General features: G+C 38.2%; 1 protein-coding gene across 1 annotated transcript in view; it reads right to left on the reverse strand.

Moving 5' to 3' along the window:
* The window catches only part of LOC131430062 (myosin-VIIa-like), a 38572-nt gene that overhangs the window by 5763 nt on the left and 12430 nt on the right, over positions 1 to 20379 (reverse strand). Inside the window, exons 2-11 of the mRNA XM_058594700.1 lie at positions 18523 to 18660; positions 18313 to 18435; positions 17634 to 18236; positions 17045 to 17557; positions 16459 to 16974; positions 15522 to 16397; positions 7498 to 7695; positions 5617 to 7404; positions 5442 to 5557; positions 5226 to 5388 (exon numbers count right to left, since the gene is read on the reverse strand). Coding sequence (XP_058450683.1) covers positions 5226 to 5388; positions 5442 to 5557; positions 5617 to 7404; positions 7498 to 7695; positions 15522 to 16397; positions 16459 to 16974; positions 17045 to 17557; positions 17634 to 18236; positions 18313 to 18435; positions 18523 to 18660 — 5034 coding nt within the window. The remainder of the gene's footprint in view (positions 1 to 5225; positions 5389 to 5441; positions 5558 to 5616; positions 7405 to 7497; positions 7696 to 15521; positions 16398 to 16458; positions 16975 to 17044; positions 17558 to 17633; positions 18237 to 18312; positions 18436 to 18522; positions 18661 to 20379) is intronic.

Genomic DNA, 20379 nt, shown 5'->3' on the forward strand with positions numbered 1-20379 from the left:
TCGACGAGACAAACTCACTCATAGTTGCAGCATATGAAGAGGCTTGTCCACTTCGGATTGTGCGAGCTACTAGAGGAACTCCTTGGTGGAATGCTGAACTTGCTAGACTAAGGAAACTATGCAGAAGAGCTTGGAACCACCGTCGCAGAAATGGGTCGGAGGCATTCGTGTTGGCTCGAAGGGCTTACAAAAATGCTCTTCGATCGTCTGAGCGAAGTGGTTGGAAAAGCCTCTGCACAAATGTCTCTAGTCTCAACGAGGCTAGCAGATTAAATAAGTTACTTTCGAAGTCTAAGGACTTTAATGTCAGTTTCTTAAGAACTTCAGATGGTGAACACTTGTCTGATGAAGGTGATGTACTTCACTATCTTTTTAACACTCACTTTCCAGGATGTATGGATCCATCACCGACAGCTCTTCCCGAGACTTTTTCAGGTAGTTACGATTCTTGGGCCCTGGCTCGAAGCGTTGTGACGATTGAATCGGTCAAATGGGCAGTTGAGAGTTTTGCTCCGTACAAGTCTCCTGGAAAGGATGGAGTTTTCCCAGTGTTACTGCAGAAAGGGTATGAACATTTCAAACATGTTTTGAAGAAAATACTTACTTTTAGTCTTGCGACAGGATATATTCCAAGAGCCTGGCAGGAAATAATTGTCAAATTTATTCCCAAAGGCGGTCGCGACACTTATGAGGAAGCGAAGAGTTTCAGGCCTATCAGTCTAAGCTCATTTCTTCTTAAAACAGTGGAACGCATAGTCGATCACTATATCAGAAATGTTAGTTTGGGCCTGCATCCGCTACATAGAATGCAACATGCTTACCAGCGTGGAAAGTCCACTACAACCCTGTTACATGATGTTGAGTACAACATTGAAAAAGCTTTCTCACAAAAGCAATCTTGCTTGGGAGTTTTCCTAGATATTGAAGGTGCCTTTGATAACGTGTCTTTCAATTCAATTCTGGAAGCAGCCCGTGGTCATGGCATACCTTCAAGTATCACAAATTGGATACACGCAATGCTTAGCAATCGACTTCTTTGTTCATCGCTTCGGCAAGCAGAGATTAGAAAGCTAAGTGTCTGTGGGTGTCCTCAAGGTGGTGTACTATCCCCACTTTTATGGAACCTTGTCGCTGATGGTTTGTTAAGGAAACTTAATAACCTTGGATTTCCGACTTATGGTTTTGCCGACGATTATCATATATTGATGACCGGTATAAGCATTAACACTCTCTTTGATTTAATGCAGCAAGCCCTGCGATCTGTTGAACAATGGTGTTGTCAGGTTGGATTATCTGTAAATCCGGGCAAAACATCAATGGTTCTTTTCACTCATCGTAGGATAATCACAGGAGCTCGTCCGTTGCAGTTCTTTGGTTCAGAGGTCACTGTGGTCGAACAAGTTAAATACGTCGGGGTTATTCTTGACTCAAAACTGAATTGGTCTGCTCACATTGACTTCAGAATTAAAAGAGCTTGCATGGCTTTCGGCCAATGTAGACGAGCTTTTGGAAAATCATGGGGACTCAAACCCAGATATATTCATTGGATCTACACAACTATTGTTAGACCAATTTTAGCATATGGATGTCTTGTATGGTGGCAGAAAGGAGAAGTCGCGACAGTTCAGTCAAAGCTAAATCATCTCCAAAGGATGGTCCTAATGGCGATGACAGGAGCATTCACGACAACTCCTACTGCTGCTCTAGAGGCGCTACTGTGCATTAAACCACTACATGTGTTCCTAAAACAAGAAGCATTATCTTGTGCATATCGTCTTAAGGTTACAGGGCTTTGGAACAGTAACCCATTAGATTATGCTACCAGCCACACTCGCTTGTGGTCTCAAATGGTTACGTGGGATGAGTATTTACTCGCTCCTAGTGACCTAACTCTCACATGCAGTTTTCCTTTCAAAACATTCAATGTGAGCTATCCTTTTCGTGAGGAATGGTTGTCTGGTTGTCTGGAACGACAACTTGATGAACACATAGTTTGTTATACGGACGGTTCTCTGTTGAATGGTCGTGCTGGTGCTGGTGTCTACTGTCGTGAAATGAGGCTGGAGCAGTCTCATTCACTTGGTAGATACTGTACTGTGTTTCAAGCAGAAATCTACGCGATTCTGTGTGGAGTACAATCGGCACTTCAGCAGAGGATCTGTGGTAAGCGAATTTATTTTTGTTCCGACAGTCAGGCAGCCTTAAAAGCACTCAGTTCGAATGACTCACGGTCGAATCTAGTGATCGCATGTCGAACTCAAATTGAAGACCTCAGCATTTCAAATGCTGTTTACTTCTTATGGGTACCCGGCCATTCTGGTATTACTGGAAATGAATGGGCTGATGAGTTGGCTAGAGCTGGTGCAACGAATGATTTCGTTGGTCCTGAACCAGCTTTACCACTTTCAACTAGTTGGATAAAGCACAAGATTCGTTCTTGGGCTGTATCCAAACATGCCAGCTACTGGCGCAGCTTGCAAACTTGCGCTCAGACAAAAGCATTTCTACCAGATTTAAATCTGAAAATGTCAAAGTGTCTACTGCATTTCTCCAAGCATCATTGCAGTATTCTGGTCAGAGCTCTGACTGGACATTGCAAACTCAATTATCACATGGCTACTATTCAACGTGCTGAGTATTATTCGTGTGATTTGTGTGAATGCGATTATGGTACTTCATATCATCTGATATGTAACTGTCCCGCATTGACGCAGCTACGTATCCGGGTTTTTGGTTCTCCATACATGGTTGAGTCTGTGTATGCGGAGCTAAAATTGAAGGATATTCTCTCGTTTCTTACCCAATGTGGTAAGGAGCTATAGTCAGAAGGGTTCATTGTTCTTCCTGGAGTGAATGAATCCCTTCTGTATTTACCTTAAATAGGGTTTAGCAGATTGTTTGGCATCTTTTAGGGGGTGCCGAATTTACTTCTGCTCGTACATACTGCGAATCGTTCTGCATTCTTCCGGGAGTGCAGAATGGTGTCGCTTTTGTAAGATCTTCAAATCCTCTCGGGGGTTGGAGGTTTTATTAACAGCGGACTGTTCGGGACCTCGTAGAGGTTCAGAATTTACTTCTGCTTCCACTAAATGTGATCCTCAGCAGATTGTTCGGCATCCCTTAGGGGTGCAGAATTTACTTCTGCTTTTATGTGTTTTTGTGTCGTCAATTTTTCCCATCCTCCTAGTCCAACCCTTACCATTTCCTTTCAATCCTTCCCTCTTATATATCGGGAAAATGATGCTAAAAACAAATTGATGGCAAGGCACAAATCTCCAAATATCAAGGGGAACGTGCCATTTGAGCCAATTTGTTCTGATTCCTGATACGTATAAAGAGGTAACGTAAAAAAAGTATTCGTAAACGGATGTTTGGGTGTACAATGATAAAACCGACACATTTATGATGATCTCCATCTCGTTGAAAAGCCATTCTCAGGCCATTAATTTAGTTTGGAAGGCTAATGGTAAGCCTTTCCGAAATCCTAAGTTTGATGGTATAAGTGACGTAACCAAAATATCACAAACTTCACTGTTCGGAGATGGCTTAACGGATTTCGACAAACTTAGGCTTTTTATGATCAATTTAGGAACTGTCATGGCAGAAGTTTTTCGGTTCCGGACATACAATCTTATAAACGACGTAACTGACAAACCGTACTTCATTTTATCTGCAAAATTTTCCCTGAGATACCGAAATCGATCGAACAATTTCGGTTCCATACATATGATTGTATAAAAGGTGTTACCGACAAACCTTTTTATATTCGCTCAATATTCTTCATGACAGCTCAATTTTTATTTTATTTAGCTTTGACTTCTTCATTTTCAAAAAAGTACTTATCAAATTAACGTCAAATTTTCACAACAAGTTTAGAAAACCTATTTTAATCCACCTAGTGATTTTATGATGCTTTTCTCATATCACTCATATTCTCAGAAACATTACAGAGGTTTCATGAAAAATTTCTCATTGTATAGTAACAAGAAATTTTGTTCGGAGTAAACTAGCATAGCCTACAAATTGAAAAAGTTTTGTGCCAAAATAAGGAAAAATGTCTGTTTTTTTTGCTGCCTCGGTCTAAATGACGGTTTGAAATTTTCCACATACATCACCCTGTAGTTCCGGAATTTTTTTCATTTGGACCTTTCGTTTGTGAAAATTGGTTCGGCCATCTCGGAGAAAACAGAGCGAGTTCCGGGTTTGAGATTTTAATCCCTATTTCCGGTACTTCCGGAACCGAAGTCGGTTCGTATGACCAGAAACTAACATGGTCTATACATTGAAACACAATTTTAGAACAATTTTTACCTATTTTGCATTGTCGCACTAAACGATGGGATAGAAATTTCAAACACTCATCACCCTGTGATTCTGGAACCGGAAGTCAGATTCATATGAAATTCAAAAATTGTCTATGGGACAAGAGAGGTTTCATCTAAGTCTAAGTTTGTTAAAATCGGTTGCCATATCATAGTTAAATGAGTGCATATTTTGAGCAATATTACCTTTCATTTGAGCAGTTTGTTAAAATCGTTTCAGTTATTTCGGAGACAAGTGAGTGAATACACACACACACACACATGTATACACACATACATTTAGCGAACTCAACGAACTGATTCGAAAGGTATATGATACTCGGCCCCCGAACCTCGGTTCAAAAGTCGGCTTTCACAGTGATTGCATAACCTTTCTTTATGAGAAAAGCAAAAATCCAAAATTTTTCAAAAGATTAAAAAAATGGTTCGCAAAAAAATATCTTCGGGACTGATTCTACACCATTTCTAAGAACATTTCTTAGAAAAAAAATATTCAGAGGGATATCTGGCCTTAAGTTTTTCTATCTATGTTTCATCTTAGTCATTGTAGGATATTTTAGCTTAGGCCCTTCTAAAAGGTAAGACTAGTGCCAAAATCGTTAACTGACGATGCAAATGGTCATGAAGTTATGAAGAATTCTTTTGCATAGTTTGAACCAAATCAAAAACTGCAAAAAAAAATAGAATTAAATTAACATTTAGGGGTTTTTATTGGTTTGTGCAAAGGCACAGTCAGTGCTAAAAGCAGTTCAAAGTGAACTGCCATCTCGCGCCTAGCAGTTCAATTTAAACCGAAAGTCGGAGTCGAATCCGGCAAGAGCGATATATGAAGTGGTTCATGCACACTACATTTGGTCCCTCCTAACACCGAAAAAAAACTCCCAGAAACTTTTGTCGGCTTACCTTTAGCACCACTGTAAACATCACAACCGCTGCATCCGCCTTTGTCTTATCGTATTGTAGCTTTTGTAGTAGTGGAGCCTTGATGGGTTCACGAGTGTGTCGCCAAAGTTGTTCTGAAGTTGATTTTCGCACACTTGAAAGAGTTGACGATGACGACGTTACACTTGAATACAAGAATGAGAAATCATTTCCATTAACATTTGCAAATCTTAATACCTGATTGAAGCTCTGAAATTCTCTACGCCGAATTTTTCTAAAGTGTACATTTTCTTCCGCTGAACAGTATTGTAGTTGGGAGTAGCGTGTTTCCTAGGTTTCAAGATTCCTTCTTTCTGCAATGGAGCAAAGAAGCAAAATGAATGTAAGAAGGAAAAGCAAAATGTTTACCTACCCTATAGAAGTTTAAAACAGTTGCCGGTGGAGCCATGATGGTTGGTAATATGTGAATAACTTCGGTAGGAAAATACCCCGCTTTACCATTTGAAGTTCCGTAGCCCCATGTAGCTTCATCTGCCAGGATAGATTCTCCGGTGAACCCTTGACCTAGCGTTACTAAATCCCCTTTCAATAAGTTCAACATTGATTCCGGTTCATTATCACTCGTATAGGTTCGAATTGCAACAGCGTATATACTCTTATTACGTAACTCCCTCAGTATATAATTGACTAGATCTGAAATCGTCCTCGCATCAAACGATTTAAACACAAAGTCATCCTTCTGTATTGTACTAATGAACAATGTTCCAACTTCATTATCATCACCATCTTCGGAATCAATTTGCATAATTTCCGGATACGATAACTCAACCAATACTTGCTCTTGATTATCCACAAAGTAAACCCCGGACGAGTTGACTGCAATAATAATGTTGCTTGCAGGAAGTTTCGTTCCATCAATTTGCACAGCCTCGTAAAATCGCGAAAACATCATACTCCAGGTAACTTTTGCAAACAGAACAATGTCTTCCTTGGCAGCGATTCTTTGCAAACCATCCTTCACGCACCTGCTTCTCTTGTAGGCAGACTCGATCAACTGCATCCAGCGTGCTGCCGTTTCCGGCTTGGCAAGTTTTCTCGGAATGTAATTCAGCAAGTTCTCCTGTAATATATTACTCTTCAATTCGTTCCCGGAATTGGCGTAGTATTGCAATGCTGCCAACATTGCAATGTCCTTATCGGAGGTGCTTACTAGCTCTCCCAGATTGATACCACGAGTAACCTGAGCGTAAATCAAGTCAGTAGCAATTGCATCAATAGAAGGGTTATGCCAAGGTGCAAACATTTCTTTCCGGAAGAAGATCTTCCATTGCACATTCCTTTCGTTACCACCCTGTTCCTTAGCATACTGCTCACAATTTGATACGGCATCCATAATAAACTCTTGACCGCTCTGCAGTGGAAGAACTTTATCTTGAAGCATTACAAAAATCGAAAACCCGAAAACATCGTTTAATCCAATCTTGGCTGAAATTTGCGCACACATTTCTTGCGCAGTTGATGCAGAGTCTATTTCAACGGTCTTGTAGGATCCGTCCATTAAGGTGACCTGTACCGAAATTGGCTTTTTCGTTTTCGTTGTTTGCAGCTCAAGCCAGGATGGAGGCTGCCTCCTAGATCCGTTTTTTAATGTTCTGTTAAGACGATGCTCACAGAATGGAGCATATAATGTTGGCCCATCGCGAATAAACGATCTCAAGTACTTCTGGAATTTTTCCGAAGGCGGAAAACATCCAACGCAAAGCGAAAGCAGAATCCATCCCTTGGCATGTGAAGTTGCGTTCGGGTTATTGGTCAACTGTTTGCAAATCTGGCAATAGATCTCATCTCGCAACTGTTTGTTCAGAATCCCGTGACCGATAATGAAATGAAGTTTGTCCAAATTTGTACTACGATTGTTCAGGAATTCTTGGTAATCTGCAATTTCATCGGTGTTCTCAACTATTGCCTTCAACTCACTGGGAATTTTAGTTTTTCTTTTCAGCGTCCTGTGTATCAATTTACGCTCTTGTTCCGATAGATTTTGCTGAAAGCTTTGAAAATCTTTCGTTTTGGCAAAATTTCTACCCAACGTGACCGCCAGCTTCTGCATAACCGGCTTATGCTTCGTGCCTTCACTATCACCCTCGTATCGTGCCTCGGCCATATCTCCCATGAATCGTAAAATTGTAATCCATAAAGCCTAAATGCCGAAAGAAAAATAAACAAATCAGACTAAAAACTGCTGTCACGTTCACATCACACCTGACGGCAGGTGAACGATTCGTGCCCGAACCTGTGCAGAAATGATGTCGGCTGGACTAGTTAAATCTAGCAGCGAGGATTTAAGCTTGCGCTTACTGAACTGATAAGACGCATTGTTCGCAAAGTACGTGGCCGCATACTTGGCAAAGTTATAGTCGGATAAATCCTCGCGGTAGGGAAAATTTTCCTCGTACTCCGATGCGACTCCGCTACTGATGTGGTTTTCCTCCTAGCAACATAAAAGAAGAACGACTGAATCATTTATGTTTGGCGCGAATTTTTAAACGATGTTCAGTGAAGGGTTATTCGAATTGATTCGAACATAGATGAAAGTTTGAAGATTGGTTTTAAACCATCAGACATATATTGATTTTAGTATTTACAGTACATATATGTAAACATGTGGATATACACTGTTTTAAACCTATTCAATAATAAATTCAAAATCCGATATGTAAATGATAATAAATGAACATTGATAAATAAAACCCAGCAGCTTGACTCAGCTTCTCACTTTCACCCAGACGAGAACTTATTGGAAACGAAAATTTATGCGAAATTAATTAACAATACGTTAAATAGGTCAATGGGGAGATGCAATGGATTTAACTGTTGCTTTGTTGACGTAAATGGGTAGAACTTAATTGTGTGTATCTCGAGCTGGAGTAAACGCAACAAGATATTTCTTTCTACATGCCATCAGAAATATTATCAGCAATTTAGGAATAAATTTTCAAAAGTGTGAGATTACCATAAATAAGTTTTTTTAAATTTTTAGAAAAAAATGAGGAAAACTCAAAAGCCATGTTCAATTGGACAAGTACAAAAGGTAAACTATGTTCAAAACTCGACAATTTCTTTTTGTGCTTCACACGGAACTGGACGCCGAGGTAAGCATCTTCCACCAACAGACTTCCTGTGAAGTGTAAAGCCTCATTTTGATTAGATTCTGTAACTGAATTAAAATACTGCCTTTTGGATTCCGTAACCGAATTAAAACACTGAATTTTGGTACTTGTATTCTGGTGCACTAGAATTCTAAACTTAATTTGATGTTTATAATTTAGCTTCAATTTCAGAGTTTAGTTCCAGAACACACATCTGGAATCGGAATCAAAAAATGGGAACTGACTGACCAGCATACTGGAATTGAATTCAATACTCTTCTCTCATAGGTTCGACACTAACATCCGCCCGATTCTCCCAATCCGCCGTCTGTCTACCATCTTTATCGATACTAACAAGATCTTCTTACTGTAACTAACTTTTCGCTCCCCTTTCCCCAGTCTCTTCACCATCTCGATGTCAACTAACTAGTGGAAAATTTTTTCCCCGGTATTCTAAATGGCGTACGTTTGTTACGCATGCGCTTGAGGAGGCCTATACTTTCTTATGTGACATTCGGTCAGGATACAAGTATCCCGTGCAAATCACTCGTTACCTATGACAATCAGATGGCCACATGTCAATATTGCCAAAAAGCTGTTCACTACCGTAAGCCATGTGATAAACTGGACAAGGAGACAACTACACCAAAGGACAACGGTGCTTCCTTCACACCAACCCCAAGCAACCCCAGTACACCTGTGACAGTCACCAACAACAGTGAAGCATCCCCTTCAACGAAACCATCCAACGTATCCCCTATAGAACAAAGTACACCAGCTGCAATTAACAGGTTACCATCTAACCAACCAGCAACTGCAAACAATGTACAACAAGGCGCATATACAGCAACTAGCAACGAAATCAACAACAATACCACGGCAATGGATGACGAGACGAAACACGAACAAACTGCCCCTCAATCCACGCAGGAGGGAAATGGAAGCTCCTCTCCCCCTAGAAAAAGGGTGACAACGAGATCCAACACAAAACAAATTATCTAAAAACTCAGCTAAATCGGCCACGTAAAGCTTGTACGCCAATAAGCCTGAATAAAATATCTTTTAAATAAAAATAAACCCTTTTCTGTGATACATGTGGAAATGCAGAGGATTCCTCGGTTTCTTGTAGCAACATGTATGGAACTAACAATCCTTCCTCCCCAAGTAGATCCGAATTTGGACGTGGCCGGCGTCAGCATTGATCAGCATACGGGGATCAATGCAGTTTACACAATGTGAAACTACCCGCTATTCCCAAGTAAATTGTTTCAGAAAAACATTTTGCAAGCTTAATTAGTTCTGATCGATAGCGGAGTAGCAACACACGGGCGGTCTCTAATGCTAATGCTAATAAATTGATTTAGTTCCGGTTCTTGAATGTCCAGAATTAAGATTCTAATGAAGATAAATAAATGGTGACAAAAAGTACTCAACAGTTGTAAATATCGGATAAATTTCAAATTTAAGTTCTTATTAGACCGGGTACCCTATCCCCAAAGAATTTTGCAAAGTTTTCCTCGCCTGAATGTGTAAATCTACAAAAAACATAACATTTTAGTTTTATTTTGTTGAGATTGATGAAATCAATTCAACCATATCGGAGAAAATTAAGCGGAAGTAATACACTCAGAAATTATCCGATCGAGTCGAACTGACCGTTCAAAGGATGCTTTTTCAGCAATTCTTTTATCTTCCTTCTCAATTCTTTTAGTTTATCAAATAGTATTTTTTCAATATGTCCAGATATCAGGTGAATCGAGCTCCATATGGTTTAAGTATCTAATTCAGGCTCCATAAGTCTTTTAAGTATCTAATTCAGAAATTCTAATAGATAATAAAAATTGAAAGTGTCGTGTCGCAATCGACCATATCATTTTACCAAAATCAAAATTTGAAATTATGTGTGCTGGGCTAATTACTTTAAAATTTACGACTTGCAATGCAATGATTTGAGGGGGACGGGTATAGCGTAATGGGTAAGTCGATACATTTCACGCATCCCTCCTGGGTTCGATTCTTAGCCCCACACAACCTGAGAGGCGAATGACCTTAAGGTTAAAACCTCTAAAGTCGAAACAAAAAATGATTTGCGGCGAAATGACCCACACTAATTTGGGTAAGTCGAAGTCGAAGATAAAAACAAAATATGTTTTTGCCTTTCTCTATACGAAGGTAGTAGAATTGGTAGAAAAAGTGACTTTTTATCGAAGCTCCAGAGACTCCATGTGCTATATACCATTCGACTCAGCTCGATCAAATCGGAAATTGTCTGCGTATATGTGTGCGCTTTTTACAAAAAACATTTTTCTCAGTTCAATTTCTCAGAGACTGCTAAGCCGTATTTAACATACTTAGGCTCGTTTAAAGTTTAGTGATCGTTAATTTTTTTCTCCGCTCAATTTTCTCGCAGATAGCATAACCAATTTCAACAAGCTTAGACTCATTTAAAAGCTATTACTAGGTCATTGATCAAGTTTGAAGATCATACAACTATCATTTCCGGCTCATTTTTCTCGGACGTTGCTGAGCCGATTTCCACAAATTTAGGCTCGTTTAAAAGCTAATACTGGGTAAATTTTCCCGGATAAAGTTAAACCGATTTCTACAAGCTCAGACTCGTTTGGAAGGTGCTTTTGGGTTGCGAATCAAGTTCGAAGATGAATTTACTGTTGCTTTTGGTGATATAATAGTACAATTGACGTAACCGCATTTTTTCTATTCGCACATTTTTTTCAGAAAGTCACCAATGATCAATTTCAAATGTATTTACTGAAGATATTAATGTACATTAAATCGAAGTACTAGACATAATAGATGCCCTAAACAAATTGGATGTCTCTAAAAGTGCCGGACCTGATGGGATTCCACCCATATTCATGAAAAAATAGCATTAGATCTTGCAACCCCTTTGTTCTGGCTTTTTAATAATTCGCTGCAGTCTAGAGTTTTTCCAGATACGTGAAAAAACTCTTTCCTTATACCAATTTTCAAAAATGGGAAAAAGCAGACATATGCAACTATCGCGGGATTGCTATTCTTTCTTGCATTCCGAAGCTCTTTGAAGCGATCGTTTATGACAAACTGTTTAATCAAATAAAAAATAGAATTACTCACATGCAACATGGATTTTTCAAAGAACGTTCCACTACTACTAATTTACTTGAATTCGTCCACTATACCCTGACCGCTATGGACAAGGGAAATTACATTGAAGCTCTTCATACAGATTTCAGCAAAGCATTCGATCGTGTTGACATACCCATGCGTATGTTCAAATTACAGACATTAGGAATCTTACCAGGGCTTCTTGAATGGTTGGAATCTTATCTAACAAATTGTAAAATTTAAGGGTAAAAAGTCGAGCCCCATTCACGTCAGTTCCGGGGTCCCCCAGGGTTCTCTTTTAGGTCCTCTTTTATTTATCTTGTTTGTTAACGACATTTCCTTTGTTTTAAAAAAAAATTAAAATTCTAATATACGCAGACGATATAAAACTATTTTTAGAAATAGGGAAAAGTCAGGATTCCAAGGTTTATCAAGAAGAAATTCTTTCTTTTTATACATGGTGTAACAAAAGTCTAAATGTGAAAAAATGCAGTAGAATAACATTCAGTAAAAAAACAAAATACACCTGACTTGATACTTACTCTTGGAAGTCAAACAATTCAAGATTGCGAAAGAATTAGGGACTGACTTTTGTTGACCATTATAATACAATCATAAACAGAGCCAATAACATGCTAAGATTCATAAAACGATTTTGTTACTGTTTTCACGACCCGTTACAATAAAAACATTATACATTGCCTATGTTCGGTCAGTACTAGAATACTGTAGCTTAGTTCGGTCACCTTACTTAATCACATGGGAAGATCGAATAGAATCAGTTCAAAAACAATTTTTGTTATTTGCACTTCGTAAATCAGGTTGGACAAGACTTCCTCTTCCGTCATATAAAGCCCGCTGTATGCTGATAAGTATTTAAACATTAAAAGAACGCAGAGAATTTTCAATGGTCTCATTTGTAAATGACATTGTCTCGAATCGCATAGATTCCAGTCAACTCCTGTCCAAACTAAATTTTTACATACCATCTCGCCGTTTAAGAAATCGAAATATTTTTATTACAAACCACCAACGAACAAACTATGCAAAAAAATGGACAATAAATCAATTGATGGTTGTATACAACAAGCATTCAGAAGCTGTCGATTTCACTATGTCAAAAAACAAACTACAGCAATATTTCAGTTCTATTCGGTAAGCTAATTATTATTATTAAACTCATAATAAATTATACATAAATATACATTATTTTGTGATCTATTTAGAATATTTTATTAATCTAAGACGATTGTTCTAATTATCCTTATGGTCTACTTTTGATTGACGACAAATAAATAAAATAAAAATAAAAATAAAATCTTTGGTGTGGCTTTTGTGAACTAACCGAATTATTCTGAATAAATTGTATAAAGCCCTAACTGGTGTCATACATTTCCTAATTAACTAATTCTGTTAAAATGAGATTATTTAAATAGCAAAAGAAAGGCCACACCACTAGATGGATTAAGAGGTTTTTTTCAAGTAACACTTTATTTGCTTCCAAGAACTGTTTATTAGAAGATTCACGATCAAATAATTTTGAACTGGAATCAACATCCAAAAGAACACAAGACAAATGACCTTACGATAAAACGAAAAGATTCGAAGGGCAAAAATTGCTTCTTAGTAACATAAGTTTCCATCATTCCTAGAAAATACCGATAAAATTTGAAATACAGATTACGGTTAAATATTTTCTCTCGACATGTTTGTACAACTGAACTCTTTAAACACATGTCAATCAATTTTTCGAATTATAGATTAAATTATGTCCGTTTTAAAGTCTTTGTAATCTCTTTAACCGCTGATATTTTCTACTTCTAACTCATCAGTGTCTTAGCAATTCAAATTTCAGGCACTTTTTTGTTCAGCCTTCTTCTCCAGAGGATAAATAAAAAATTCTTGTTTATTCTTTGTCGTTTCTCAATGCTTGAATCCCGGTTCTTATCTGTTCTCAAGAATGTAAAGTTAACCCGTTCTATGACCGCATCGAAACGAGTCTATCGAACTAAACCAGGCACACAACAAACCAACGATAAGTCGGGAAGGCGATCGTTTGTTATTTGATACACTGGGAAAAATTCTGCCATTAAAATTAGATTCAACTTTTTGTGGTTTTATCAGCGTACACTTGCGTGGAGAGAGCATAGCACAATCCCATGAATATCAAAATATCAAGCTATGTAGCATCAATAATACGGGTCTTTTAAACTTAATTTTTATATTAGAAACTACAGTATAGATTTTCTAAATTTCATTTTGAGTTTGTATTAGTGATTCTATAACCAGAGATCAGCGGAGACATTTTTATGATTCCAATCAAACTGTCAAAAGTGGTTCCAATCTGCTTGTTTTCAATTGCATTGCTGCTCGTTGTTCGCCATCAGGGGGGAGTATTGATACCAAATAGTGAGTATATGATATTTGAAACAAACGTGAAACAATTTACAAATGCTTTTTGTTGTTTTCCCACTGAATTCGAGCAGAACTGATGGTTACAGTTAAGTTTTTGCTACAAATGTGAAAACTTACAGACGAACGAGCCCGACCACTAAAAATGTAACTCGCACACAAATACAAATGCAAGCTGCTTCCGAATTTATCTCATTTCCAGATCAACGGTTTTGCTCTTCGCTGATAATAGGATTACTAGTTTGTATAACACTAGCATCATTTTAAAACTTTACATTGCCAGATTTCAAGGCAAACGGAAATGATGAAATTGTCCTGTAATTTTATACAAGAAGCCTGTGCACTGAGAAAACTTAAGTATGTAGTTTTGAAAAATTTGTATTTCTCCACACTATTCACACAAGCGAACACAGACTCAGCATGAATTTCCGGATAGTATTATTTTTCGGATTTTTTTTGAGTGTAGCGTGCATTCGAATGCACGGAGCACATGGACACCCTGCGATTTGATGGAACGAGGATAAATTCTAGTCAGATTTACAAAACAAGTTTCCAGCTCATTTTTTATAGTAGAATTTCACAGTCATTTTTTTATTAGCACTATGGTTCTACAGCCAAGTGAGGAATGTCTGATAGAGGCTGCCGACTGAGCTTCAGAACCATTTTGCGTTACCAGAGTTTTCACGTTCATTTACACAAGACAGAACAAACATATATCCTATTTTTTTGTAACCCAAAACAAGCCAGTCTTTAACCACATAATGATTATGATGTGATATCTTATTAACATTAACTAGTATCAAAAAACAACAAAACTAAATAAAAGATTGTAATTTAGTACATCTAAAATCATTGCAATGTGACTAGTCTGTAAAAAATGAACTTTATTTACACTGCTTATGCGACAAGCACGACCCAACAGGGCGATGGTTTATTGGACAATGAATGATTTCACATACTGAATTCGAACTTATATTGTGTTTTTTTTTGTAACATGCGGTACGCCCAAATTGCTTATCAGTGGTGTTTCCGACTAAGAAAATGGTCAAAATACAGTTTCGGCAAGATTTGATAAGCGATTATAACTGCGGATGCCAAAATCCTTAGTGGAGTTCAGCAATCAGTCATTCGTACGGAATTTTCAATCTATCATAACTACACCCGCTACATGAATCGATTGACACCCCACAAACGGCGAGATCGTAATTACGCATGGCTTACAGATAAGCAATCAGTATAGATCGCAGGTGTCAACCATGTCATGGTAACGATTAGCAATCAGTACCAATTGGAGTGCGATCGGAATGTGTCCGAAATATTTCAATGATCTGATTTATTTGCGCGTAACAGAACTGCATAATTTGACCATTCTCCCGTATCTTAAAGCAGATGGAATAAATAACAATCGAAGTGAAGATGACGTAAGGTGTATATTTATTTACAGTTTATCACTATTGTTCGAGTAAATTGCACATTGTGTCAATAGAAGTGTGGCGTGTAAGAGTGTGAGATTTGTATTCGAAAGCTTGTCGTAAATCGCTGTTTACAACCGGGATGACTCATAGAAATTTACAGGACGAGACAACAGTTTGGTGGGGATGATCTTTTTGTTGCGACTTTTTTCCTCGAAATACAGTAACATTTTGCTTACGGCAAATGAGGCTTTTCGCTTTGGCATCGGCTCTGGAGTCATCGGAACATCCAAGAATCCGAACACATCGTCCACTAGTTTGTTGTCGTCATCGGCACTGATTGGCTGCTGTGGTTTCACCATGGCAGCTTTTCGGGCTTCTTCCGCTTCTAATGCCAGCTCCCGATTCAGCTCTTCCACCCGTAGCCAATAATTATGGTCTGCATCTTCTCTCCATCGTTTGTTTCCGGACTGTTTAAATTGAATCTCTTCCTTGCGCTTCAGTGCACGCAGTTCATTCATTCTTTGTGCTTTGTAGGTGATCTTATCTTTCAAGTGTTTTCTGGTCAGAAAGCCTCGACATTGGGCCTGCAGATGTACGATGGCTCCTCGAATTCTAGTAAATTTGTACGATAACTCACGAGATTGAATAACCGCCTGTAGTCTTCGATATCCGTTCCTCATAACCAGATAGTTCGATCGGTAACCACGCGCACGCCAATGTTTCTGAATAGTAATGGCCGCCCAACGGTACCTCCGGATGTACCTGAAGAGTAAAACCCGACGAAATGCACGCTGGATCAGTACGATATAGTGCAGGTAGACTCTAGATCGTTCCGATTCGAGCAACAGGTCGTGACTTTCTTTCATGAAAATTTTCGTTTTACCAAACTGATAGTCGTCAGGAATCCCGGCCAGAACCCGTTCACATATGAGCCGTGAAGCAGCGATGCAGTCTACTTTGTGAGCTGGGCCAATGTTTTTAGCCAAATATCGGTATCGATCCACAAACTGCACGTAAGTGTGTCGAATTGCGTACCCTGCTTTCCGAATTTTGGCAGTTTCCATCATACCGGAATATCGCAACTGCCGGACGCACAGAGCTCTGTCGATGATCTGTAGAAAGACATTAATTTATTAATATTTACTAATAAAAATAACATTGTCCTACACACACCTTCGGCTTTTTAACGTCGTTTGGTTTGATACACCTTATAAAATAGGGATGGCAAGATGATAATGTTCTCATCAACGATTCCAGTGAGTTTCTGAATTGCAACGAAAGTGTGATCGATCTTTTTGAAGTATCCAGTGAATCGTCCGTTCCGAATAACTTGGTCAGAAAGTCGTTACTACTCTTCGTCACTAGTTCTTTTAAATCAGAACTGAAGGTATCGCGGTTCTTCTCCAAAAACCCGTTGACAGTATAGAAAACTTTTCCGGCAAAGTGTTGAATTCCGAACGAGGGAACATTGTCATACTTTGGCTTCAGATAAACCGTCTTCGACCCGTGTGTTGAATGTAGCTTTGACAGCATGGTCAAATCCGAACCCTTGGGGAAACGAGTTTCCTCGTCGATCAGAGCCATAATGTGTAACGATTTCATTCCAATCATATCCAGAACGTCTTGGTTATCGATAAACTCGATGTTGGTCCAATTGATACCCTCGCGGGTGTACTCTGTTTGCTCCATCTGTAAATCATTTTATATTTTTTGTATGGTTCATCATTTTTCCACTTTCAATTACAGGAATAACACTTACCTTGAAAATGTGTTTAACAAAAAACTGCTGCAAATTTTCATTGGCAAAATTAATACACAGCTGCTCGAAGCTATTGATATCGAACTGCTCGAATCCGAAAATGTCTAGTACCCCGATTGAAATACGCATTTTCGAAGAATGTTTGTAGATGGCACTGTTTATCTTCTCCACAATCAGTATGAATATTTTCCCATAGATCGCCTTCACAAAAGCATCTCGGGCTTCCAGAGCTTGTTCTTTGGAAATCTGGGATATTACCCGTTCGCCTTGAGCGAATATGGTTCTCCGGGTCAATGCGTGGATCAACACGTTTTTAGGAACTCCCAGAAGGCTTCCGACTCTGGTCACATTGGCACTATCGTTCACCTCGACAGCATCCATATTTTGCACTACTGTTGCCTTATACTTAATATTTCCCATGTGTAAAATTGCCGCCAGCAAGCTTAGAATGGACCATATTTCCTGATCCGAGAATGCAAGGATTTTCATCGCTTCTCGAACGTTCGTAAATTCCTGCAATTATTCATTTGTGGCATGAAAAAAGTTACCATTTGGTAGGATTTTCAAGGCAAATTCAAATTCAACTCACGCTCGCATCGTTTCGTCCATCGCAAGACAGTGTTTGCCCACCAGTCAAGTAGTGATACTTTGAGGCATCCTCCAGCTCCAGCAATTTCCTCTCTTCTTTGCTCATTCCCGCCAACATAGAGTAGAATATATGATAATTTCTCTCTCCCTTATTCTGGTGCACTATTCTCGATTTCTCGAGTAAATACTGATCAATCTTGGCACTTCCGATTACTCCCTCCTTGTTGAAGTGCACATCAATGTACTTTCCGAACCGCGAAGAATTGTCGTTTCTCACGGTTTTTGCATTTCCGAATGCTTCCATGATAGGATTGGATTCGATAATCTGCTGTTCAATCCACGAATGCATTCCACTGGTAGCCGCCAAGTACTGCAGAATCAATTTTGTACTCTCCGTTTTTCCCGCTCCCGATTCGCCGCTAATCACGATGCACTGATTTCGCGCATTTTGCCGCATCTCCTGGTATGCACTATCACCGATAGCGAAAATGTGCGGCGGCAAATCACCAATTTTTTGATCGCGATACATATTAATCTCCTTGTAGGTATATATCGGCAGAATCTCATATGGATTAATGGCCACCAGCATGCTGCCGGTGTACGTCTGCGAATAGATTGGAACAGATCAGATAATAATTTTCCGGAAAGCCACAACAATATAGAATGTTCAACCAACTTACGTAAATTTGTTTCTGATGGTATCGAACGATCAGATTTCGTAAAATGGCATACTCCTGCAGGTCCCCGAGTGTTATCATATCGTTGACAGTTCCTTGCGATGTAACATGCATCGCCTTGATAACCTGCAAAAACATGATTAAAACCGGATATTGTCAGTAATCTCAGGAACAGTACTTCACGTGGGGGATTAACGAAGACCCTGTATTTACCTCACTGTCCTTGACCCACACCTCCTTGCCATCATCGTCGATGATTTGCGTTTTGCCGGAATCGGTTCGAAGCACTCGACCCGCGTAGGGTATTTCAAACTCGCTGTTCTGCTTCGGTGCAACCCAAACCCATTCACCCTACGGTAAAATGAAGACAAGAAATGTGCAGGCATTAGTATTATTAGGTTATTCGAATTCACGCAAAAAATTCATGTTCTAAAACAATTTTAAAGAATCGTTTGCTGTAGAAAATTGGCAAGCGAAAATGATAAGCTTCAAAATTGAATCAATTTGTCTTATTTTTCCGCTAGGCTGCATAATTAGTGGGAAAAATTACAAATACATGGCTTAATATATGAAAAAGAGATGATAAGCAATGAGATTATTGGAATCAGAACAACACTAAACAATTAAATAGATATGTTTCAAATACCATAATACCGAAAGGTAAATTTAAACGCCGGAAAGTTATTTCACGTGGTTTTTTGTACTCTGATGAATAAATCACTGATAAACTGAGCATGAGCAGTTCAGTTATCATCAAATAAAGTTCTTGTCTAATTCCGCAATACAGATTTCCATGGATTTAATACAAATTTAGAATGCATTTGGAGACTGATAGGTTTCTCGTGATTTTTTCAATACCTATACGTCTTTGGCGCAACATAATTATTCATGGTACTGCTGTTTCAATTGTTACACTGCTATTTCAATTGCTAATTTTGCTAACAGCAATTTTAAACCAACAGGTAGTAATGATGTACCGTTACGATTCTGATACTGTCAATATAAATCATATTCAATTTTATGCTCTAGACCTTTTCAGGAAAATGGATGTGAAATTGCCATTAATATCATATATTTCTGGCATTTATCATTTGGCAAAGAGCTAAGAGTTCCAAGCAATAAATTACACAATTTATGTGTCACATGTTAGAAATGAGGAGCCAAAAACTCGTATGAAGCCCATGTATTTGTAATTGATTAAAAATGTTGCTATTCAAATAAAGGTGTTACGATCAAAAATTGGTCAAACAAGAATTATATCGATATTTAACTTTTTATTGAACAATCAAATCATGTTGCTATTTTTCAATGAACTTTTTTTATTTTTTTTTTTGTAAGATCTGAGCTTCCAAAAGCCATAGAAGATGCGGATTGCCGCGCACGGAACGACCGAAATTAGCTCTGAGCCTAAATCGTTTTACTATTTTGAAATTAGTTGTTTTCAACAAGAAGAGTGCCAAGATAACTAATAAATTAGATAAAATTTACTTTGCTGAAAAAAGTATTTGTTTTTAGAGAATGTGATTAGTTAGTAAATATTCTGGACACAAATTACCAAACTTTCAAACCAACACGAAATTTTCATTACCAACTAATTTTGTTTGAAATCATAAAAATTGACGCTGTCTAACTGCTACCATAACAGCACAAAGGAAATTGGTTTTATTAAGCAGTTCATTAGTTAAAAACTCATGAGAAGTGTCAAAGCAACTCAATTCATTAAAAATCTAAAAATGATAGTCTAGTTGAAACTACTTGCAAATTGTATTGATGTTTTTTTTACATATGTCATCACACATACATATTTAAATTTTAAAACCAATATCTATGACGTAAATTCTTAGTGGACAGTATTTTTTGTGTAGAATTTGTGCTCAATTGATATGAATGTAAATAACAATGTTTTTCACGTGTAACTGTGTAGTGAGTCTCGTGTGCTTTACTCTAATTGTATATATCAAACGAAATTCAAACATGACAATATTGGTTATTGTTTATTCAGAGAAAGCTACATCGAAACAAGAAGAAAGGTAAGTTTTCTTCAGTTCACAACATAGTTTTGGATCTAGA

Source organism: Malaya genurostris, chromosome 2, assembly GCF_030247185.1.
Source record: "Malaya genurostris strain Urasoe2022 chromosome 2, Malgen_1.1, whole genome shotgun sequence".
NCBI lineage: Eukaryota > Metazoa > Arthropoda > Insecta > Diptera > Culicidae > Malaya > Malaya genurostris.